The sequence below is a fragment of the Rhynchophorus ferrugineus genome, unplaced genomic scaffold (assembly GCF_030347505.1).
Source record: "Rhynchophorus ferrugineus isolate W39M unplaced genomic scaffold, kcgeb_rfMv2 rfM5, whole genome shotgun sequence".
NCBI classification, from domain to species: Eukaryota; Metazoa; Arthropoda; class Insecta; order Coleoptera; family Curculionidae; genus Rhynchophorus; species Rhynchophorus ferrugineus.
The window spans coordinates 20,891,386-20,917,588 of record NW_027472584.1 but is presented as its reverse complement, the minus strand read 5'-3'; the positions used below and the strand labels follow the sequence as shown (position 1 = coordinate 20,917,588).

Below are 26,203 nucleotides of genomic sequence, written 5' to 3'. Positions count from 1 at the left end.
TTAATATTTGTGATTGTCCTAGGCAAAAGTGTAATATCAAACTAGGAAAATGATCTCAGTCACGCCAGTAACCAGGTTGGGTAAAAATTGATTGTTTAAAAATGAAACAAATATATTAACATTCCTCGTAAAAGGGTCTGATATAAAACTCCACATATTTAACATTATAGATAATATTTAAAAAAAGTCTCGTTTCTTGTACACATTTGATTTTCGTATATTTATCAACACGATTTAATGTGTGGTTATTTTTATACATAAAATTTCTTTGATTCGATGAATATTGATAAAAAACAAAACTTTCGTATGTATATTTTAATGTAACGATAGATTAAAACTATATATTGAAAAATATTAATTTAAACATTCTGTATTAACAAGAATTGCAATTTAAACCTAATTAATTAGCCTAATTAAACTATTATTATTAACGAAGCATCTTTAAATATATTTCTATTTATATATGTGTCCATAAATTAAAACTGTATATTGAAAAATATTATTTTAAACATTCTCCAAAATTAATTAATTATCCTAATTGATATTATATAATACTTAATATAATTACGGTAATGTGATATATACGGTTACAGTTTGCTATATATATAGACCCCAAAAATTTCTTCTTTAGTAATTTCCCTCTCCTCTCATTTTGTTTATATTATTGGAACATTTGCTCACCCTTTATCTATTCGGGATCTTTTTAAGGAAAGAAGGAAAAAATATATTAAGATAACCTTCCTTTGGGTGAAATCCTTTTAAAACCATAACTGTCGCTGGGATTTAAAGAAGACTTTAATTTTTTAAGCTAGATTTTTTGGCCCTCAGGTTTTTTTCGTTCCAAAAGAATTTCGCTCTATTATTCAATAAAGATATATGAAATATTTTGGCGTTCTATTTGGTGTTTTAGGGACATTTTTGTATGATTGGTGATATGTTATTTTCTATGTAGGTTAATAAAATAATGATTGTTTTATAATAATATAAACAATATTAAGCGAATTAAATTCTAGGGTGTATATGTAACATAACTATTAATTATCGATTATATATATATATTTATATATATATATATATATATATATATATATATATATATATATATATATATATATATATATATATATATATATATATATATATATCAATGGTTTTAAAAGTAAATTGCTCCAGATTCTAATGTTATATATTTATTAAAAATGGCTGTTTTGTGAAAATTATTGTTTTATTATAGTAGAAAAAAACCATATTGGGCGTCTAAATTACCTGGGTTCATTTTTAAGATATGTTTTTGGCTTTTATGCATGTTTTATAGATGTTGGTGCTAATATGGTTTGGAATTTTGTACAAAACTTCGTTTTTTCTCCAACTCCAAGAAGAAACAATATTATGTTTTTTCGGCTAAATATTGATGTCAACCTCAATATCAACACGAACACTAAATATCTATCGTTTGAAGGTCATTCTGAATATATACGAGAGTCAAAAAGGTGTAAAAGTTGTAAAAATACATGTATCATATGAATATTGTCAAGTTTTTTGCTAATTATTTTAATGAACATGCGGCGATTATAAAGAATTTTATCTTGAATCGAATGGTAGTACAATAACTTTCATAAAAACCTTAGTTTTTAAGTTATGCAATCTTGGTTCTATTATTTTATAAAAATTTATGAAATATCTCAATTCTATTTTGTGTTTAGGGACATTTTTGTTTGATTGGTGATATTATTTCTGTTTTTTTTTTATGTAGGTAAATATAATAATGATTGTTCTATAATAATATAAATAATATTGAGGAAATAAAATTATAGGATATATAAGTAAATATTAATTACCCAATATATATCTACCTAAACAACGTTTTTTTTTGCGATAAATGTCTAATTATCTGACAATTTTTTTGCTGATTAAACTGCTTTTATTCATTCGGATATTGCTAAACTCAATTTAATATCAGAACATTCGTTATATCCATCAATAGTTTTAACGTAAATTGCTCCAGATTCTTATGTGTTATATATTTATTAAAAATGGATGTTTTTATGCAAATTATTATTTTATTCTAGTGGAATAAACATATTGGGCGTCCAAATTTCTTGGGTTCATATTCAAGAGATGTCTTTGGCTTTTATGAATGTTTTATAGATGTTGGTGCTAGTATGGTTTGGAATTTTGTACAAAACTTCGTTTTTTCTTTTGTGAATGGGACAAAACATGCATATTTTATAACTCCAAGAAGAAAGAATATTATGTTATGTTCGGTTAAGTATTGATATCAACCTCAATATCAACACGAATACTAAATATCTGTGGTTTGAAGGTCATATTGAGTATATAGGAGGGTCAAAAAGGTGTAAGAGTTGTAAAACTACATGTATCATATGAATATTGTCAGGTTTTTTGCTGTTATTTTAATGAATATTGCGGTGATTATAAAGAATTTCATCTTGAATTGAATGGTAGTACAATAATTTTCATAAATACCTTAGTTTTTAAGTTATGCAATCTTGGTTCTATTATTTTATAAAAATTTATGAAATATCTCAATTCTATTTTGTGTTTAGGGACATTTTTGTTTGATTGGTGATATTATTTCTGTTTTTTTCTATGTAGGTAAATATAATAATGATTGTTCTATAATAATATAAATAATATTGAGGAAATAAAATTATAGGATATATAAGTAAATATTAATTACCCAATATATATCTACCTAAATAACGTTTTTTTTTGCGATAAATGTCTAATTATCTGACAATTTTTTTGCTGATTAAACTGCTTTTTTTTCATTCGGATATTGTTAAACTCAATTTAATATCAGAACATTCGTTATATCCATCAATAGTTTTAACGTAAATTGCTCCAGATTCTTATGTGTTATATATTTATTAAAAATGGATGTTTTTATGCAAATTATTATTTTATTCTAGTGGAATAAACATATTGGGCGTCCAAATTTCTTGGGTTCATATTCAAGAGATGTCTTTGGCTTTTATGAATGTTTTATAGATGTTGGTGCTAGTATGGTTTGGAATTTTGTACAAAACTTCGTTTTTTCTTTTGTGAATGGGACAAAACATGCATATTTTATAACTCCAAGAAGAAAGAATATTATGTTATGTTCGGTTAAGTATTGATATCAACCTCAATATCAACACGAATACTAAATATCTGTGGTTTGAAGGTCATATTGAGTATATAGGAGGGTCAAAAAGGTGTAAGAGTTGTAAAACTACATGTATCATATGAATATTGTCAGGTTTTTTGCTGTTATTTTAATGAATATTGCGGTGATTATAAAGAATTTCATCTTGAATTGAATGGTAGTACAATAATTTTCATAAATACCTTAGTTTTTAAGTTATGCAATCTTGGTTCTATTATTTTATAAAAATTTATGAAATATCTCAATTCTATTTTGTGTTTAGGGACATTTTTGTTTGATTGGTGATATTATTTCTGTTTTTTTCTATGTAGGTAAATATAATAATGATTGTTCTATAATAATATAAATAATATTGAGGAAATAAAATTATAGGATATATAAGTAAATATTAATTACCCAATATATATCTACCTAAATAACGTTTTTTTTTGCGATAAATGTCTAATTATCTGACAATTTTTTTGCTGATTAAACTGCTTTTTTTTCATTCGGATATTGTTAAACTCAATTTAATATCAGAACATTCGTTATATCCATCAATAGTTTTAACGTAAATTGCTCCAGATTCTTATGTGTTATATATTTATTAAAAATGGATGTTTTTATGCAAATTATTATTTTATTCTAGTGGAATAAACATATTGGGCGTCCAAATTTCTTGGGTTCATATTCAAGAGATGTCTTTGGCTTTTATGAATGTTTTATAGATGTTGGTGCTAGTATGGTTTGGAATTTTGTACAAAACTTCGTTTTTTCTTTTGTGAATGGGACAAAACATGTATATTTTATAACTCCAAGCAGAAAGAATATTATGTTATGTTCGGTTAAATATTGATATCAACCTCAATATCAACACGAATACTAAATATCTATCGTTTGAAGGTCATTCTGAATATATACGAGGGTCAAAAAGGTGTAAGAGTTGTAAAAATACATGTATCATATGAATATTGTCAAGTTTTTTTCTTTTATTTTAATGAACATTGCGGTGATTATAAAGAATTTTATCTTGAATCGAATGGTAGTACAATAATTTTCATAAAAATCTTTGACAACGTTGAGCAAATAAAATTACACACTATATATGTAACTATTAATTACAGAAGCTACATTATAATTAAACGGACATAGAATATATTTAGTGGTTTATTTTGTAGCAATATATTTAGTGCAATTTATTGCAAAATTGTGAAACTAATTAGATATTATTAAAAACAGCTTATTTTGGTTTTCATGTTATTTCCATAGATATATTATAATTATAATTGCGTAAATAATTAAAGAATATCGACTCAATTAAACCGATTGATTCCATGAGCGATACATAAATACAAAATTGGAGTGCATTTTGGTTTGAATATTAAGCTATTCTCTGTCTCGCCCTCCTAAAAATCGAAGTAGAATTGTACGAACATGACAATAAAACCATCCTAAGGCCTTTTTTTGCAAGATAATGCGCTGGTTCGCGAGTCCCTCATTGTTCGGGGAATTCAATTAAATTGCCTTTGAAAATATCATAGCACCCCCATCTTTCTGTTTTTCAAAAACCCAAAAATAAATATTGATATATTTAAAAATTCCACTCGAATTTAGTTTTTAAGTTTCGTTAAAATCATCGGTCGGTGTAAAAGCCACCAAGGTCTATTGTTTACTCAAATCTTTTGTTTCTTTACGTCCATTTTTACTGGTACTTCTTATTGAGTAAGCATACCACATAAAATAATAGTTCAAAATAGTTTTATTCGTCAAAATGCTTGAACAATGATCACCCACAATGAGGTTTGAGGTTTTCCGGTTTAATTAGTAAAAAACTGTAACTGAAAACTTCGAATACTTGTAAAACTTTGTGGTGACAGTGACTTAACTAATGGATTATTGGGTGTTTGCTTGTGTTCTGATCGATTTTTCCAATTTCAAGAGCTCTATTTTGATAAAAATTGACACTATATATATATATATATATATATATATATATATATATATTAATCAAAACATTTACCATATTCTTTTACAACTTTTTCCTATTTCTTTGGTAAAATGGTGATATTGTGAAAGAACGATATAGGTTTGATTAGCCTAAGCATCGATTCATTTTAGTATTTCTTAGGTATTTCTAAACCATGCCCTAGCATAGCCATACTCTGCATCGATGTGAACAAGTGGCAATCAAGAGGTGTTAAATCTGGAGAATACGCCGGATGCCGCAGGACTTCCAATTCCAGCCGCGACTGTCAATAAAAATTGAACAAAATATTAGTGATGAGGAAGAAAACCAAAACTTTTTCCTATTTCTCTGGTAAAATATTGATATTGTGTTGAAAGAACGATGTAGGGTTGACTAGCCTAAGCATCGATTCATTTTAGCATTTCTTAGGTATTTCTAAACCATGCCCTAGCATAGCCATACTCTGCATCGATGTGAACAAGTGGCAATCAAGAGGTGTTAAATCTGGAGAATACGCCGGATGCCGCAGGACTTCCAATTCCAGCCGCGACTGTCAATAAAAATTGAACAAAATATTAGTGATGAGGAAGAAAACCAAAACTTTTTCCTATTTCTCAGGTAAAATATTGATATTGTGTTGAAAGAACGATGTAGGGTTGACTAGCCTAAGCATCGATTCATTTTAGCATTTCTTAGGTATTTCTAAACCATGCCCTAGCATAGCCATACTCTGCATCGATGTGAACAAGTGGCAATCAAGAGGTGTTAAATCTGGAGAATACGCCGGATGCCGCAGGACTTCCAATTCCAGCCGCGACTGTCAATAAAAATTGAACAAAATATTAGTGATGAGGAAGAAAACCAAAACTTTCTCCTATTTCTCTGGTAAAATATTGATATTGTGTTGAAAGAACGATGTAGGGTTGACTAGCCTAAGCATCGATTCATTTTAGCATTTCTTAGGTATTTCTAAACCATGCCCTAGCATAGCCATACTCTGCATCGATGTGAACAAGTGGCAATCAAGAGGTGTTAAATCTGGAGAATACGCCGGATGCCGCAGGACTTCCAATTCCAGCCGCGACTGTCAATAAAAATTGAACAAAATATTAGTGATGAGGAAGAAAACCAAAACTTTTTCCTATTTCTCTGGTAAAATATTGATATTGTGTTGAAAGAACGATGTAGGGTTGACTAGCCTAAGCATCCACTCATTTTAGCATTTCTTAGGTATTTCTAAACCATGCCCTAGCTTAGCCATACTCTGCATCGATGTGAACAAGTGGCAATCAAGAGGTGTTAAATCTGGAGAATACGCCGGATGCCACAGGACTTCCAATTCCAGCCGCGACTGTCAATAAAAATTGAACAAAATATTAGTGATGAGGAAGAAAACCAAAACTTTTTCCTATTTTTCTGGTAAAATATTGATATTGTGTTGAAAGAACGATGTAGGTTTGACTAGCCTAGTCATCGATTCATTTTAGCATTTCTTAGGTATTTCTAAACCATGCCCTAGCTTAGCCACACTCTGCATCGATGTGAACAATTGGCACTCAGGAGGTGTTAAATCTGGAGAATACGCCGGATGCCACAGGACTTCCAATTCCTGCGGCGACTGTCAATAAAAATTGAACAAAATATTAGTGATGAGAAAGAAAACCAAAACTTTTTCCTATTTCTCAGGTAAAATATTGATATTGTGTTGAAAGAACGATGTAGGTTTGACTAGCCTAAGCATCGATTCATTTTAGCACTTCTTAGGTATTTCTAAACTGTGTTCTAGCTTAGCCATACTCTGCATCGATATGAACAAGTGGCAATCAGGAGGTGTTAAATCTGGAAAATACGCCGGATGCCACAGAACTTCCAATTCCAGCAGCGACTGTCAATAAAAATAGAACAAAATATTAGCGATGAGGAAGAAAACCAAGTTAACTTTTCAATTATGGAAAAAAAAACAATAGCATTAAGGTTGAAATAGTAGACTATAACTTTAGGGGAGTGAAATACTGACTACCTGGTGGTAACAACTATTAGCAACAATGAAGACATTGCAGAAATATAAAAAAGATTGAGCAATAGTGATCTTAAAATATATTAAATGTAAAGGCCAACGAAGTATGTATAGAATTTGATGATGAAAAACGAATCAAGAAATAAAGGAAGCATATAGCAGCGTTGGTTTCAGCATTTTTTTTGGCCTGGAACCGGGTAGGGGAATCCTGTTACGAATACCTGGTCGGGAAGACCCGCAGGAATAAGCGAGTTGGACTGGTTATGTGGAGACTGCCTCTGGGCTACCCACTAAACCCCACCCTACCAGCTGATCCAATATGAATGATACTGTTAGTAAGGAAGGTGCCCGTAACCGGTAACACCGTTAAGAGGCACAAGGGCCAGGTAAGGACGTGACGTCGTTATCACACCACGCAGCTTGCGGTACATCGCTCGCCGGAGAAGGTCGAGACAATTTGGAGTTAGAGCACGAGGGGGTAGTGTCGGCTGTGACAGAATAAGGCTACGAAGAGCCGAATGAGTTATTGGCCTGAAATATCGTCCAGCTCGGTAATACATTTATTGTCCGAGAGACGAAGAGTGGAGAATTATCTCGAGTAAACCTCGGATATAAAATCGTGAACTTGGAGATGTCTGTTTCTCTATGAATTTGATTGTTCCTGACGAACCAGGGGGCATTGATGATTCTCCTGAGAATTTTGTTTTGAAAGACTTGAAGACGTTCCACTTGGCTAGATGAGACGTATTTTAGATAGACACTGGAGCCGTATAGAACGACTGATCGAACCAGCATCTTGTAGAGGAGATATTTTATAGAGAGAGGAAGCCTGCTGGCCCGGTTGATAAGCGGGAACAGCAAATTAACAATACCTTGACCTTTATGGAGGAACTTTTGAATGTGGAAATTTCGCCTAAATTTGCGATCGAAGACAAGACCGGGATAGGCGGCTTCTTCTGTCCATGGGATTTCGGCGTTCTCGATTTTAAGACGCGAAATGCTCGATGCAAAACGCTTCTTGTGTTTCAGCAGCGTTACAGTAAACAAGATACTCTATGAAAAGATGGTTATATAAAGTAACTGCAGATGTAAGAGATATTGGTGTGCCAGATTGGAGTACACTGGCAAAGAATACATCTCATTGTTGAATGATGAGAGGTATTAACGAAAAGTTGAATATCAGCACATTTTTTGAGCATTAGGAAGAACTTATTTGGATATAGGTAAGAAGTTGAGCGGTCAGTGAACTGAAGACGAAGAGATCTTGAAAATTTTTCTGAGGCTAATTAATATTGTCCACAAACAAATAGGCCAAACAATTCTATTCCCCAATATTAATCACAGTTTTATCTCTATTTAATAATTATATTGCTTAATTGACAGGAATTGTGTTAAAATAAAAGTGAGCAAAAATCTCATGGAGAAATATCTGGACTGTATGGTGCTTGCGGTAAAGCTTCTCATTCGATGTTTTCAGTTGGTTAACAAGGTATTAATATCTTAAGTGCTCTCTTTTTATGTAGCATTTAATTCTTGTCTCATGTTTGACTCTGTAGTTGTAATTATACTTAGTCCACATGGTGAATTAATGTTGAAAAGAAACAAATATGATTGCAACTATTTTTAATTGTTTGTTATTTGTTAAAAACATTGGTATTTGGATTGAAAATATTGAATTTTATATTGAAATAGCGAATATTGAAGTATTGGGTGCGAAACGGCACTAAACAATTTCTTTGAAAACATAGAAAAATTTAAAATATTACTTTCTAAATAAATAATATTCGTGTATAATTAGATATTGGTAGTAAGAAATAGAAATATTATTGAAGAAATATTTAGAAGGATTAGAGATTAGGTATTGGAGACGAAATTGATGTGAATGGTCAGATAGTGGCCAATGAAAGTTGGTATAGGTGGAAAATACAGTGACTTAAGGGTTTGTTCGCTAAAGGGAATAGAGGAAGAGGGGTTTGTTTAGATTCATAAATTCCTGACTGTTTAATCATTAAGATATTTACTTCTAATTTAAAAAATAAGTGTGTTTTTTTAAATGAACTGTCTGTAACCGCTTTGTTTCTATAGTATGATAGGAAAAATCGGAAAAATAGCTAATTTCTATTTAGCATTTAATTATTATTTAATATTTGACTTTGCAGCCGTAATTATACTTAGTCTACATAGCTAATTAATGTTGAAAAGTGAAAATTATGCTTTTCTTTCAGGGTGATACATAATTTTAAAACATTTTTGAAATTGGTTAGGAAATTCAACAGGAACATTTATTTTATATCAATGAAATTATTATTCGCGATTTTGGGTTGAAAATATAAAATTTTGTATTGAAATAGTATAGAAATAGTGAATATTGAAGTATTGGACGTAAAAAGGTACTAAACAATTTCTTTGGAAACATAGAAAAACTTAATTCATTACTTTCTAAAGAAACAATATACGTGTTTAATTAAGTATCGGTAGTAAGAAGGAGAAATATTAATGAAGAAACATTTAGAAGGATTAGAGATTAGGTATTGGAGATGAAATTATTGTGAATGGTCAGGGAATGGCGAATGAAAGTCGATATAGGGGGGAAAATACAGTGACTTAAGGGTTGGGTCGCTAGAGGGAGTAAGCGACGCCTGAATCGTGGAAAGCGTCGAAATAGAGACGCTGTTATACGCTGCCGACGCCTTTAGTCACACGAGGCATCTCGCGCCGTACACATTTTCACACAATCCTGGAGTTTAGCTGGCGAATCTCCGAACACGCGATTTCATGTCGTAACCTAAAAATCGGGGAAAATTAATTTTTCTGCACAGAATATCGCGAATTTTCACGGGAACATGACCGATTTCGTAATCTGGAACCGTTTCTAATTTTAATCGGCGTCAATTTCTCGCAAATCCTGCAAGTTTTAGTGCCCAGAACTCCGTATAAATAAAAAAAATCCGAAATCTGTGATTGATTAAATAAATTGTGACATAGTGATTTTTTGATTGGTTGTGGTGAAAAATGTGGCGGGAAATTTTGTATGCATGGGTTGCATCTGTTACGTTGTTTAACACAGGTAGGCGATAATAAAGAACTTTTTTTATAAGTGCTTTATTAACATTGTGTAAGATAACAATAACTTAGCCTTACACTTTCACTGATTTCTTTGAGAATAGAAACTATACTTATCGGTGTTTATACAATGAGTAAACCAAAAAAAAGTTATTGGCCTGTCTGGGGACTAATACCGAAAAAAGTTTCAAAAACTAAAAGATACTTAAAAGTCAAGTCAAAGTTTCCTCTCCTGTAAAGTACTTCGAAACCTTCCGAACTTGAATTTGTAACTAAAATTATATTTTATTTTTTCCGATGGATTTTATTTTACCGGTAAGAGAGGGAATAATATTTGGATTCCTTTCGTTTTACCGCTCAACTAAGCGTTAACAATTTTCCCACCAAAGCTTTTGATTTCGGAAATTTATTCCGATATTGTACACTTGTTTAAATATTTGTTGTAGATTGTAACGTCGATATAAAGTCACCGGCAATGTTCTAGCGTGATTTTTTTGATTGAAATAAAAGATCGAAGCCGTCAAAAACATTATAATAGGCATCCTTTAGACGAAATAAGCTTTCTTTTAGTTCTCTTTGTCCGAACCTTTTTTTTTCCTATACTCGCCTCTAGTCAGTTTTTTCTTTGGGTTGTTTGGTCGTCATCACCTTTTGATGACAAAGGAACGAAACCACTTTTTTTATAGGCATGAATTAATTTTTCCGGTTTAGTTTAGCTCGGGGTTATTTATGGCATTTAATAGTGCCTAAACTACTATGTAATACTCGGCAAGTTATTTCGTCATGCTGAAAACTTTTACCCCTTCTACCGTAGAGTAACTAAAGGATTTTCGGAATAACCCATAATGCCGTTTTACGTAGTTCTCGACAATTTTAACATCAAAAATTACCCGTCGGTCAACATAACAGACTGTTAAACTAAAAGTAAGACGAGAAAAAACGTGATAATTTGGATTTTTCAACAATATTAGAATGATTGATTGGGATCTGTCTCTATTTTCGCGTAATCCTTCTGTTTTGGTTTATAAATACCTGGCTATTTTCTCATTAAGATATTTACTTCTAATTTTAAAGTAAGTGTGTATTTTTAAATGAAGTGCCTGTAACCGTTTCGTCTCTATGGTATACAGGAAATTAGTGTTGTTTTAGCTGGCTTCTGATACGGCAGGAACGCCAAAATAACTAATTTCTATGCAGCATTTAATTCTTGTTTGATGTTTGACTTTGTAGTTGTAATTATACTTAGTCTACATAGTTAATTAATGTTGAAAAGTAACAAATACGATTTCAACTAATTTTAGTTCTTTGTTCTTTGTTTAAAATATTAATATTCTATTGATATTTAATTACAATTTTATTAAAATTATTGTTGGCAATTTTGGGTTGCGAATAATGTATTTTTCTTGCTAACAATATGATATTGGATCAAATTATTACATTTTGTATTGATATTTTAGTGATTGTTAGAAGCACTGATATTTTTGTCATATTTTTAGTCATTTACAATGTGGTGTCAGTCAGAATCAACAGCCAGAATATAAAATGTTGAAGGATATTTTACGTGATATGATATTTGCTTAATAATCACATCTACTAGATATTTTTTATTATTTGAGAGAATATATATTATATATTATTTTAATATTAGGCCTATTTTCAGATAATTCTGTTGTTGTTTTTGCCTCTCGAAGAAGTCAGTTTTTAACAAAATGGCCGGTGTTTTTAAAAACACATAATTTTATATCAGTTATATTATGTTATCGGATGTTTTAAAAATAGAAAGAATTGAAATATTGCTAGAGATCTCTTGGAGAGAGTTAACCAGAGAGAGTTATATATGGAAGGTCTACGCCAAATTTCAAGTAAATGGATTCAATAGGACTTGAGATATCGGGACAATAGTTTTGAGTTTTCAATTGTCTTAGAAAATATAGTTTAGTGAAAAATTGGTTTAAAGTTTCAACAATAAAAAAATAAATAAAACAAATTCAGGGTCCCTTTTTTCCACAAGATGTTTATTGATTTCTGAAGAATATTCTCAAAAAAATCGAACTAAGATATTCAAAAATCAAAAAGTTACAGATTAAAAAATTTCGAATGTTTGGTTGACATGACTGCAACCCTTCTAATCATCCCGAAAATAAAAATAAATATGCACGTCCTATCAGTAAGGATACAGCTATTGTTTGTATCTTACAAAATTCAAGAAATGACAGTTGTTTATGTAATTTTTAGCCGTGTGTTTTGTATTGCCGAATGTTTTAGAAATAGAAACGAATTGAAAACTTGTAATATATTTAGTATGGATGAGAGACGAATGTTTACTGAATATTTTCACCAATTTTTTTGCATTTCATAATGCTTAATCCGGGTGTTGTCTTCTGGATTTCAAATTCAAATATTTATTGTTTTCTTGCATTTCTAAGTTCAAACATTATCTCAGTGATTGGAAAAAATTGGAATTTCGAGTAGCCCATTTAAGGATATATTTTTATAGGATTTAACATTGAGAATGTGCAATGTTGTTACAAGTACTTCATATGATGAACACATTATTATAGAATTATACAATCCTACTGACTGAAAAAAAAAGAAAAATTGATATGAATAAAATAAGGTAAGAGAGGGAATATTTAAATCCGAACGGTTTTTCGACGGTATAGCGGAATACTACCCACCAAAAATGCTACAAACGCATAACCTTAGTCGTCACTTTTTTACATCTTTGTTCAAGACACGCTTAAGGGGGGAAAAAGGCTTTTCAGACGCAGAAAATAATGGAGTAAAAAAAAGTTCTCCATCATGCACGATAGTAAAAGAACCAATATTTCGACAGAAATCTAAATCTAATTATCATATTAATTTATTTTAACACTATGTCCTTATACAGAGCTGGTCAAATACACATTTTGCCTTAATTAAAATACAAATTACAAAATACCATCTCGCATGTGTTTATAATCAGGAATTCAAAATATCTTTAAGTCGTGTATTTGGAATATAAAATTCAAAATACAGTATTCTAAATATTTTTATTTAAAATACAATATACAAATTACAAAATACCATTCCGTATGTATTTAAAATACAAAATTCAAAACGTTTTTAAGTCCTGTATTTGAAATATAAAATTGAAATATAATGGTCATATATGGTGAATATGAACCAGGTGTTAGGTTATGTATATACAATAGAATTAATACAGCGCATTCTATTCAGTAAAAGAAAAGAGGAATTATTAAATGTACTATCAATTTGTTGGGGACTTTTTTTAACAGGTGTTAAGTTAAGTAAATAGAATAGAAATAATACTATATTCTTAAATATACTTTCAGACGAATAGCCTCTTGATGGGGATGAACAAATCCTGCTAAGGAAAACAATCTTTATACAAGACCTGATGAGCACAAACTTGTGTTAACAGGTCAATTGAAAAAGTCCCAGCCTGACACATAGATGGCGCTACTAGAATTAAATGTATATGTTTGTTATTTAACCCTAGCCCTCAAGAGATGCGTGTATAAATTTGACAGCTGGCGGATCATTAGTTTGTGAATTAGAGCATTTTGAGTAAACCAACTTTCGTTATTATGAAAAAAATGGACAAAAAGGAATTTCGTGTGTTGATAAAATATCGCATTTTAAATGGAAAAAATAGAGTTGAAACAAAAACTTGGCTTTATGCCGAGTTTCCGGATACGGATGCCCCAGGAAAATCAACTATCAAGGATTGGTATGCGAAGTTAGACGTGGTGAAATGAGCACCGACGATGAACGCAGTGTACGCCCAAAAGAGGTTGTTACTGACGAAAACATTTTAAAAAATCCACAAAATGATTTTGAATGACCGCAAATTGAAAGTGAATGAAATAGCAGACACTTTAAAGATATCAATTGAACGTGTACATCATATCATTCTCGAATATTTAGGTATGAGAAAGCTTTGTGCAAAGTGGGTGCCGCGCGAGCTCATTTTGACCGAAAACAACGACGAGTTGATAATTCGGAGCAGTGTTTGAAAATGATCAAGCGTAATAAACCCGAGTTCTTACATCGATATATGATGTCCAATCAACAGTCATCCAAGTGGACTGGACACGATGAACCCGCTCCAAAACGTGGGAAAACGCAACAATCAGCTTGCAAGGTTAAGGTGTCTGTATTTTGGGATGCGCATGGAATAATTTTCATAGACTACTTTGAAAAAGGAAGGATCATGAACAGCGACCATTACATAGCGTTATTGGTCCGTTTGAAGGACGACATCGCCGAAAAATTCATGTTCTCAAATCTGAAGAGGTGATCGTCGAAACTGAGGCCTATTTTGAAGCAAAGTACAAATCGTACCACAAAAATGGTATCGAAAAGTTGGTATATACTTTTTTACTATACTTTTTTACAGTTACGTATTTTAATTACATATAATTTAAATACTGCTCAACCCTATATATATATATATATATATATATATATATATATATATATATATATATATATATATATATATATATATATATATATATATATATGACTTTATCATAATATTCTGATATTTTCGTCGAGTTTTTGGGATTGAAGAGAAAGGTCAAACCCATCAGAAACATTACAGTGGGCATCCTTTAGCTGTAATAAGCCTACTTTCAGATCTCTTTGTCTGGAACAGACTTTAAGAAAAAAGCTTTTTAAACGCCTCTAATATATTTTTTTTCTAGTGGCCTTCTCGCCTCTTGGTGAAAAGCGAAAAGGCCTAATTGACTGTTTTATTTACGATATTTATAGTGCTGATGCTATCTTATCTAATCATTTATACCGAGGACGGTTACGTGTATAAATCACTGTAATGTATTATTTAACTTTTATTTAAATAAGTAAATTAACAAATAAAATATAAAATATTAACGAGTGCCTTGAATTTTTTGGTTAACATTTTAATTTAATATATAATAAGTTTAAATATAGCAAATTTTTGGATAAGTTCGTTATTGTTTCAAATTTCAACTTATATAGGAAAATAAATCAAATTTGATACATTTTTGTTGTTTATTAACTATTTAAAGTGTAATTTTAATAATAGACCAAGTTGACATTATACAAAATATGTTGCATTTTGTAGGTAGTAAGTCCGTATAAATAAATATTAAAAGAATTACTCATATAATCCCAATTTATTTCAGTAATTACATCATTCATTTCTTAGTGTATGGGATTTTTTATTAACATCTAATTTTTTTTTGAATTATTATGTGTATGTACAGTTTTTCTGTTTTAAATAATTGGCTAGTATTCATTTTCACTATGACGTGTAGTTTTTTTAGTAACTTAATTTACATGATATTAAAAAATAAATACTAGAAGATATGTAGGATTGCATTCGAATATTTTGAGCTATAAACTGTCGCTATACTTATTTGCATTTAAAGAACTATATGGATACCTACTAGATTCAAAATTTTAAACTATAACAATTCTTCTATTGGATTTTTGAGCTGGAGTATATTGTTCTAAGTCTTCTGGTTGTGTATTTAAAGCGGAATAGTCAACAGGAAACATGGCAGAAGACGTTTCTGTTGGTGGAGCTCCAAGTATATGTTGACCGGAACCATTGGGATACCTACCCAACAGATAATTTGAGAAGCATAAATGAAAAGATCTATAGTCCAAGGGATGATCACCATTCTGAAACATAGACATATGTATATTTTTTAAATAATCTCAAATGTTATATTTAATCGCTTTTTGAATATAAAATATATGTAACATGACATATTTTCACAACAGTTAGAGATTGTATTTGAGGCTTTCTTAATCAGTTTATCATACTTAAGCAAGTGAATGTCCCTGCTGAGTATATATCTACTGACAAGAGGATGCCAGATAGAGTGTGCTAGATAGGATAATCCTTTTTGTTGAAATAATTTTGCTGTCAATAAATGTCATGACATTTTCAATCTTTTTTCCTAAAAAATCTAGCCTTTTAGAGTTCTAATAATTCCTTTTGGAGTAAATCATGTACGAACATAGACTTGTTCTTTTCTCCATGTATCATATGGTCACATGTTCAAGTTATATTATTTGGCTTCTCCTATATATATTTCTTTACACTCACAGGTATCTTGTATAGTTCTGATACATCGAGTCACTTGAGACATCTTCCTATATGTTTCAAACATGATAATTGATGTTGTGTTTCATTATTACATTAATATTAGCACCAAAACTGTATCTGTTTGAAGAATGAACACATCTAGGGTGTTTAAGTATATTCCTTCGGGAATGAGATGTTGAGAGTCAAGAACCAGGATGAAAAAAAGTGGCAAAATTAAACCTCAAATTTAAATCAAAACCCTGTTGATGTAATATATATTTAGAAAAAAAATATCCTCAACAAAACCCAATTTTCCTCTCGAAACGTTGAGGGTACTTATTGAGTCGTTAATATATATTAAATGTAGTTATATTGATTTGAAAAATTTATTTATTATTATTATAATAAATTTCATATCAGAAATAAAGTATATTTTTGAAATTATCTCAAATGTTATATCTTATCGCTTTTTGAATATAAAATATATGTAACATGACATATTTTCACAACAGTTAGAGATTGTATTTGAGGCTTTCTTAATCAGTTTATCATACTTAAGCAAGTGAATGTCCCTGCTGAGTATATATCTACTGACAAGAGGATGCCAGATAGAGTGTGCTAGATAGGATAATCCTTTTTGTTGAAATAATTTTGCTGTCAATAAATGTCATGACATTTTCAATCTTTTTTCTAGAGTTCTAATAATTCCTTTTGGAGTAAATCATGTACGAACATGGACTTGTTCTTTTCTCCATGCATCATATGGTCACATGTTCAAGTTATATTATTTGGCTTCTCCTATATATATTTCTTTACACTCACAGGTATCTTGTATAGTTCTGTTACATCGAGTCACTTGAGACATCTTCCTATATGTTTCAAACATGATAATTGATGTTGTGTTTCATTATTACATTAATATTAGCACCAAAACTGTATCTGTTTGAAGAATGAACACATCTAGGGTGTTTAAGTATATTCCTTAGGGAATTAGATGTTGAGAGTTAAGAGCCAGGGTGAATCAAAGTGACAAAATTAAACCTCAAATTTAAATCAAAACCCTGTTGATGTAATATATATTTAGAAACAAAATATCCTCAACAAAACCCAATCTTCGTCTCGAAACGTTGAGGGTACTTAAATTATAAATACACCATTATGTTAGGAATTAAATTTGGTTTAAATGGTTAATTTTTCATGAACTTCGTACGTGTTTAATTTAAAATTAAATCATGTAGGAACATAATAAATATAATCATGACAGGATAAAATGATTTCCCTGTAAAATACGAAAAAAAAAAAAATATTACATAAAAAATGTTACCGGAAAATCTTCATTTGTACCAAACAATTGGTTTAAACGGCGTTAAACGCAATTTATCATCTTGTACACCTTTATTATTTCGACCTATAGTATAGAAACCTGCAAAAGCACAATATCAATCACCCAAGATGAATGTCAGTTTATCCCATAGAGAAAAGAAAATATATTTCTTAATAACTCTTGTGGCTTGGCGTTTTTTTTTTCAGTCATGATGCTTCTTTAATTTTTACACCAGCTAATTTTTTATGTTACCGCAATTTTTCCACCCAACAAGGACTTATATAGCCGACATTAATTTTTGGAAGTACGCTGTAAAATATACAGATACCTCTTCCATCTTATCTACTATATATATTTCATTTTATAAATCATATTTCAAGGGGGTTGTATAATGATCTTAAGAAGATCGCTGCTTTCACCCTACACATAGTATACATTGAATAAACCTGTCGCTTTTTTTCTTCGATATTGCTGATCGACATGTTGCGAGCCGAGCTAAATTACCTTTTAGGCCTTAAATTAGTTTAATTTTACACGCTAATCCAATATATTACGGTGTTATATTTGATAAATGAGAGTATTGTTATATATAGGATACTTTTTCTTTGATAAAATACTTGAAACCATGGCTTTCATGAATTGAATCAAGAAATTGTTTTCTAGCTAACAGCATCAAATGAATATTGATATTATGCACTCTGATTATTTATTCACATTGATAAGGCATTTATTGAGAAAAATTGGTAAAATACATGTAAATCAAAATATTTTCTATCATTTTCTATAACTTTTCCCTGAACAAATGGATTTTTTTTTGTTCTGACCTAAAAACCAGGCGGTGGAATGCATGACGCATACCTGGTCGCGGAGACTTGCCCTGGTGTGACAAGTTGGACCGGGTTATGTGGGACTGCCTCTGGGCTTACCAATACACTAAACCGAAACCGCCTCACAGTTGACCCCTGTGGATCACTACTGCTACTGCATTAAATTTGGGGATATGGCCCGCTGATCGGGCAGCCGTTATTGGGCACGAAGGCCCGGCGATTCTATTGATTCGCGAACCTGAGTTAACACACAAGTGGGTACTGTTGTATGGGGGCAAAAGTTATGACTGTAGCGATGAATGAGGTCGTTTCAGCCTGGAAAAGGGGGGAGCTTGGCGGTGACGCGGTGCTAAGCTCCCAGCATGTCGACCAGCTCGCGAACAAGCGCATTTTCAGAAGAACTTGAGCTGAGTTGTTGTTTGTGGAATGATTGAGATATGAAGTGCTTGATTTCTGGAGTGTCAGTTTCCCTATGAATTTGATTATTTCTGACAAACCATGGAGCGTTTAATATTCTCCTGAGGAGCTTATTTTGGAAAACTTGAAGCCGTTTGACCTGGTTGGGTGTAACAAACTTGAAGTAGACATAAGATCCGTAGTGGAGTACGGACCGAATTAACATCTTGTAAAATAAGCATTTGATGGAGATGGGAAGTCTGCTAGAAGGGCAGATCAGAGAAGATAGCAGGTTTGCTATCTCCGAACCTTTTTGGATTGCTTTCTGAATTTGGGAATGCCAACCGAACCGCCGGTCGAAGTGAACACCTAGGTACGTGACGCTATCCAGCCATGGAATTATTGCGGTGTCGATCTTAAGTTGCGAGACGCGCAGTGCGTAACGCTTCTTGTGGAAGAAGATGGCCTGGGTTTTCAGGGGGTTGATTTGCAACCTCCAGAATTTGATCCACTTGACCGCATGATCGAGCTGCTTCTGTAAACGTTCATGAATTGTAACTTCGAACCTAGCGGCCGTGAAGAAAGCAGTGTGGTCAGCGTAAAACGCGACGTCAATGTGCTCTTTTCTCGGCAGATCTGAAATAAAGAGGTTAAATAAGGCTGGGGCCAGCGGGGAACCTTGAGGTACGCCATCATCGATTTGTTTACGACTGGAAAGTGATTGCCTGATCTTGACCTAACAAATGGAAATCAGAAGGCGCTATGTCTGGTGAGTACGCTGGCTGTGTAGAACTTCCCATTCGGGCTGCAACAGTATATTATTTACAACTATTACTATATATAGTCGAGTGTTATGATTTAATTGATTAATGAGTTTGCGTCTGTTACTCGCTATTGTTGGTCTTTATTGAAACAAAAAGTCGTCACTTTTGTTGTAGAAGCAATGAAACGAAAATGAGGTAGTCATAAGGAATTTTCACAGCTTAAATTCGAAACAGCGACCTTTAACATAGATGATTTTTCATAAAAAGATGCTTTGATAATACATAATATATGGCCTATATAGATCGTACAAGAGTCCTAGAGTCCTCAAAATAACAACGGTGGATATACATGAATGAAAATTCCATAACATGCATATACATATACATAAACAACCTTAAAACAAGGCAGATAAATGACAATTATAACGTTTGACTTATTTTTAAAGGTATATAAATATACCCATATAATATCTCAGTCGGTATAGGTATTTTCTTGAAAACATTATTAGTATATTGTTGTATAACAAAAACGGAAAAAATGCCAGAATTTTAAGGAAAATTTAATCTTGTCTTCCTTGAAAAATTCCAACTAAAAATAGACTAAATATAAAACATGTATATATCTAATATTTAATTATATTACTTCACGTTATCATTTACAATTAATTTTAATTAGTTTTGGAAAAATAAACACGTTACTCATCATTATAATATTTTCCGGCAAATTCGGATTTTTTATTTAACAAATTAAAAAGGAGAGAACCTGATTCTGTCATCAGGTGGTGACATAATAAAGCACTCAGAGAAATTTACATTATTGAATAAGGTCAACAAATTCATAGTGCTTTAAAAAGGTTATTACATTTATATTTTATTTTGCTTCCATTCCCTCAATGTTTCGAAATAATTAAGGTATTTATTTTGATCATTATTTAAATTTATTTTTTAAACTTATTATTGGTAGCAGAAATATCATATTATGTGAATAGTTATAAACTCAACAGCCTAATTTTTAAAATTTATTTTAACCAATTAATCTGGTACAATTAGTGCAGTAGATGAAAAATACTAAACAGTTTGCTGGTTTTCTTGGAAATACTATTAATTAATAGTTTTTTTTTTGATCGTAGACTTTTCTGATTGATTTCGTCCTAAATATTATCAATTATTTCTAAATCAGCACTATTTTCAGTCTGTCTACTACTCAGTCTTGTTGTTTTCGATCAAATATTAAACGATAGAGAAGTAAAAGAGAATAATTAAATTTTTTTTAAAGAGTTTTTTTGTTCTCAATTCTTCCAGTTAAAAATATTCGGTATTATGGATTGAATTAAGAATGATTTCTTTTAAAAATTCAAGTTAGTAAGTAGGGATAGTTTTATAAGAGAAAAAGACAAATGACTACACAAATCTTGGGTATGGAGCGTTTTTATTCAATTTTATTCAATCAAGTCTTCAAATTATGGAATGAATCAAAAATCTGTTTTCTAGGTTTTAGCATCATATGAATTTGGGTTATATTATCTGATCATTTATTCACTTTGATAAGGTATTTATTGAGATAAATTGGTACAATATATGTAAATCAAAATATTTTTCATTATTTTTTATAATTTTTCCCTGAACAGTGGAAATCAGAAGGCGCTATGTCTGGTGAGTACGCTGGCTATGTAGAACTCCCCATTCGGGCTGCTAGAATATATTATTTACAACTGTTACAATGTGTGGCCGAGTGTTGTCATGCAAGAGAATTACTCGCTATTGTTTTTCTTTTCTGAAACAACATGTCGTTATACACACATCGAACACTCTTTTGTTTTGCTGTACAAGCAATGAAACTACAATGTTGATTCGAAAAACAATTTTCTCTCCTTTTAGATCTTTATTATTTCTTTATTATTTTCAGTCTGTCAACTACTCAGTCTTGTTGTTTTCGATCAAATATTAAACGATAGAGAAGTAAAAGAATGCGATTAAATATTTTTAACAAAAAAATTTAACCGTCTTCAAAAAAATAAATAAGGAGCTCACTAAAATGTAAAAAATAATCAAAGTTAGATTTTTAAGACAAAAAAAAAAGCGTTTTAAAATAAAATATGTACAAAATAATCGATGAAATAACTAAATAAAAATAAACAAAGACCTTATTTAATCTATCTACTACACGTCTTTTATATTTTCCTGTATACACACAATTTAATATTATTTAACTACTACTAAGTGATTACTTACAATACTATATTATTATTTTTGTGTTGCTTGGGCAAGTATGAGGAAAAATAGGAATAAAGAAACAATAATTGAAAGTAAGGAAAGCTTCAGGCCTCAGGGCCCGCTACCTAGTCTAGCCTAATTTGAAAAATGTTCTAACCAAACTAGAAGTGGACCCGGGTATCGAACCCGCCACCTCCGCGTGTGAGCGGGATGCTCTAACCCTTATACCGTAGAAGCAGTTGCCTACAATATTTCTACCACTTCTCATAAGATATGGTTAGTGCTTAAAAAACGAACAGTGGCTTTTGCACTGAACGACTTCCGATTTTCCGTCACATCAACCCATCAATAACATTATACTCCATGTGTAGTGTCTGCATAAATTGAGTAACTCAATCAATATAGAAAAATGTCAAAATCATCAAATTGTATAGTTTGATTAGATAGTTTAAAAGTATTGCATTGATACTTCGCATTTCCATCAATATATATATCAAAATATATGCAATTATCTAATATAATGTGAATATATTTTAGCCATATATGTTAAGCTTATGATTTTAACAAAGGTATTAATTAAATAAGTAGATTAAATCCGAGACCTTTATTGGAATAACCTGTGCATTAGTCGATGAAACAATGAAATAGTTGGGTAGCATATTTTGTACATCAAACATATTTAGTAAAATGGAAAGAAAAATAATTTACTTTTGATGGTAATTGTTTCAGTTCCACCGACAACCTCCGAGTATGTTGAAATTCTCCTCAAACAGAACGTATTGTGCTATTGTCTTGACGGTCTTTTATGAGGGCAACATTATCTAAAATACAAGCGACGAATTCCTCCGTTGTATTTATATTTTCAGTATATACCTCTGTGTTCGTTCATTTTTCGAAACCGAAATATAAGAAAGCGACATCCGGAAAAACCGTGATTCTTCAAGGAACTGGATGATTTAGATGTTGTACCACCTAAGGGATATATTGTAACGAATCACGTTGCTTTTATGACATGTATGATGACGATGTCGGTTTGTTGATGCTTCAGAATTTTTTTAAAATAATCCCCTAGAACGTCAACAATCTGCCCGTGGGCAATAAGTATTATTATATGATTTCAATTATATAATATAGCTATCCTGACATGTAGTCGATCACTTCAGTGATCTACTGTACAACTTATAATCTAAATCTTATTCTAGATAATATTCTAACTTATTTTAAAGTCTATCCTAACTTACTCTAAAAAGCTATTCTAGCTTATTCTAGAGATTATTATATCTCACTCTATGTGTCTATTAATCAGTTCGTGTGGCAGTTTGCGTTTGACTCTATGTATTTCTCTGTCATCGGGCACATTTAACTGTTTAGCCAGTGCATTGGGATGCACTAATAGTCTTTCAGAGTACTTCGCACTAACACTCCGAATCACACTCGTTATGGGTTCTATGGGGATATCACGCTGAATCAGTTTATGGGGCATCGACGATGACTCGCAACACTTTATTCTGGAACCTCTGTAGGTTATCTATGGTAGACTTCCTAGTGGTACCCCACAGTTCGATACCATAGCTCCAAATGGACAACCATTAATGATTTTATTGTGATATGTCCTTATAAACGAAAAATCTTTAAAATATAAAAACATTTTGGAACCCTATTGCAGCGCCACCTATTGGATTCGTTTGTGAATCTGAACCATTCTCCATTCCACTGAAATACACACTCAAAATTTCATAAAAATCGGTCGAACCGTTTAGGATGATATCTATATATATTATATATTAGTAATTAACATAACTATTTTTATTTAAATTTATTGTGCATTATGCAAAATTCCTCTATATTATTGGAAATTATTATTTGGAAATTGGATTTAAAAAGGATACATAATAATGACAATAATAATAATAAAAATAGCAATTATCGAAGTGTCATTAGAAAATGAATCCTTAGTAACATTTTTATTTGTGATTTGTCAAATCTACTGCCCAAATAATACCTTGCGGTACACGTTCTTTTGTTTCTTTAATTTTTGAGTAAGCTTCGTCTTGTTTAACTCTAAACATCCTGACCGAGACGTAGGAGTTTCAATAACATTTCAGGACATACGGTTATGGGTCATAATTCTTCTAAAATAAAGCAGCGATGGAAACAAGAAATAAGTCCAACTCAATTAGTTCGAACAAAACAATGCTGCTTGCCATACAACATATCTAATAACGAATATTTTCCAAGTTCCAGGACTATCAAGGAAAAACCACCGTATAATTAATTACATTACCTAAAAATCTTTATTAAAACCGAAATCAGATATTGTATGTCCCTAATTTTGGTATTTTTTCCCAAAGTATTTTTCGTGTGCTATTAAATTAAAAATATTTCTCGATATCCCTTGATCTTTTCACTATTAAAAGTAATTGTGTTTTTCTCGGATACGAAGGAATTTCTAATAGACATTTTTTACATAGAAAAGAAAACAGAAGTTAATAGGTATTTCCGGTTGGAATTTTTTTAATGCCCTTATAATATCGAATAACGAAAAATCTCTTATGTGAATTAATTTTTGTATCTTGAGGTATTTCAATACAGTTTTATTAGCTTTCTTCTTCATAATTAAGGTATTGTTTTCTTTCATTTGACAAATAAACCAAGGACGAAACAAGGTTATTGTTCGGTTTTTTTTCGATTTATTTTAACCACGCCGATTTTCTTGTCTTGTTATCAACATGTGATATACATCAATTTTGACATCTTAAACCTATCGATTTATAAGTAGATGAATGTGTATGTAATTACTGAGAAAATTACTTGCATAAGATGACAGATTCGAACCTATCTAGTGGCGAATTATGTCATTTTTGTAATTTATACAATATCCTAAAAAGTCCTTTATGTTAACCAATTTTTGTATTTTTCGAATCAGACATTATGAATAAATTTTAAAAGAACTATTTAAAATGGTGACTAATGAATATATCCGGGAGTCAATTGAAAGTCAGACTTTGAGCACGAGATTGTATATGTCCGCTCGTAGAACGACCGAGCATATCTAATATGCTCCTTTCAACTCACTTCTTTGCAAGTCTCCGCAATCTTATTTGTATAATTTTCTCTCCTCAATGCTAACTTTTGAATCTAAAATGTGAAGCCTCTTGGTTGGTGCTTATCATTTAGTTCTTAACGATGTTATGCTTCTTGGTGTTGGATCATTACCATGAACTCATTAGATGATTTTACAAAGATATTATCCTTTATTGAATTTTGTTGTTATCGCTAGTAATTTTGGTCCTAGTACCCAGCCTTTTGAATGGTACATATTGAAAGAATATAACATATATAAGTGACATCATCTATTGTGAATGAACCATTGTAACAGTTTTATTAGGATTTTCTTTAATACAATACAGAGTTTTCACAATGACTGAGTCTCCTTCCATTGCTTTGTTTAATTTTTTTCTATTTTTTTTTTCTGTAAGTTATATCAAAATTATGTATACGTAATAATAATAATTAAGAAAATATTGTTAAAGTTATGACAATTTACATAGGCCCTGTATAATTTATTATACTAAATGAAATTGATTATTAGCTTGGTTGGCGCAGTGGTAGAGGCGACCGGACGGTCCTCCTACTGTTGCGATAGTCGCCGGTTCGAATCCTGCAGGGAATAGTCGTAAATTTATGTTTGTGATTGTTTAGCATTTGTGATTGTCCTTAGACAAGAGTGCAAAATCCTACGAGGAAAATGATCTCAGTCACGCCAGTAAACAGGCTGGGTAAGACCGGATGTCTTCTGGGATGATTTCTAAGTTCACCCTCACCAGTCAGTAGACTTACTACTGGTAACCATGGTTCGGACCCACGTTAAACTGTAGGTCCAATCCAGATAAACAAGATAAAACCGTTGGTAAAAGGAGACTTTAAAATATAAAAAAAATATTAAAATCTTAAACAGAAAAAAAAGATACAAAATAAGTCTTTAGGGACAAAACACTGTAGGTTTGACGCATATCCAAAAGAGTTAGTGTATTAAACAATGTTGGTACCTATGAGAGATAAAATACCACTATTTCTTTTTTACTTATAAAATATTATAATGTAGTTAGTTAATTATGGTTTAAACGTTGTCATATATAAAACTGTGAGATGAGTAAATTGTTACATCGTAACTATTGTCAATTGCTGGAGTCATATCTTATGCGAAGAAAATTTAGAGTATCGCACGAAATCACGTTCACGACATTTAAAGCGATTTCGGCTGGAGTTTTACAAGGTAGCGTCTTAGGTAGTCTCTCTCGTATGTGCTCTATCTACACTACTTGGAACCTTTGCTGATGACACAATTATTATGGCAAAACATATATCCTTGTCTAGGGAATAGAAAAAGTGCAAGTGG

General features: G+C 31.2%; 1 protein-coding gene across 2 annotated transcripts in view; it reads left to right on the top strand.

Annotated features, from left to right (window-relative positions):
- The first annotated feature begins 9,825 nt into the window (after positions 1-9,825).
- Positions 9,826-26,203, top strand: part of LOC143197263 (zwei Ig domain protein zig-8) — a 689,161-nt gene continuing 672,783 nt past the window's right edge. For both annotated transcript variants that reach the window (XM_076405572.1, XM_076405568.1), the window contains exon 1: positions 9,826-10,198. In XM_076405572.1, coding sequence (XP_076261687.1) covers positions 10,144-10,198 — 55 coding nt within the window. In that variant the 5' untranslated portion in view covers positions 9,826-10,143. The remainder of the gene's footprint in view (positions 10,199-26,203) is intronic.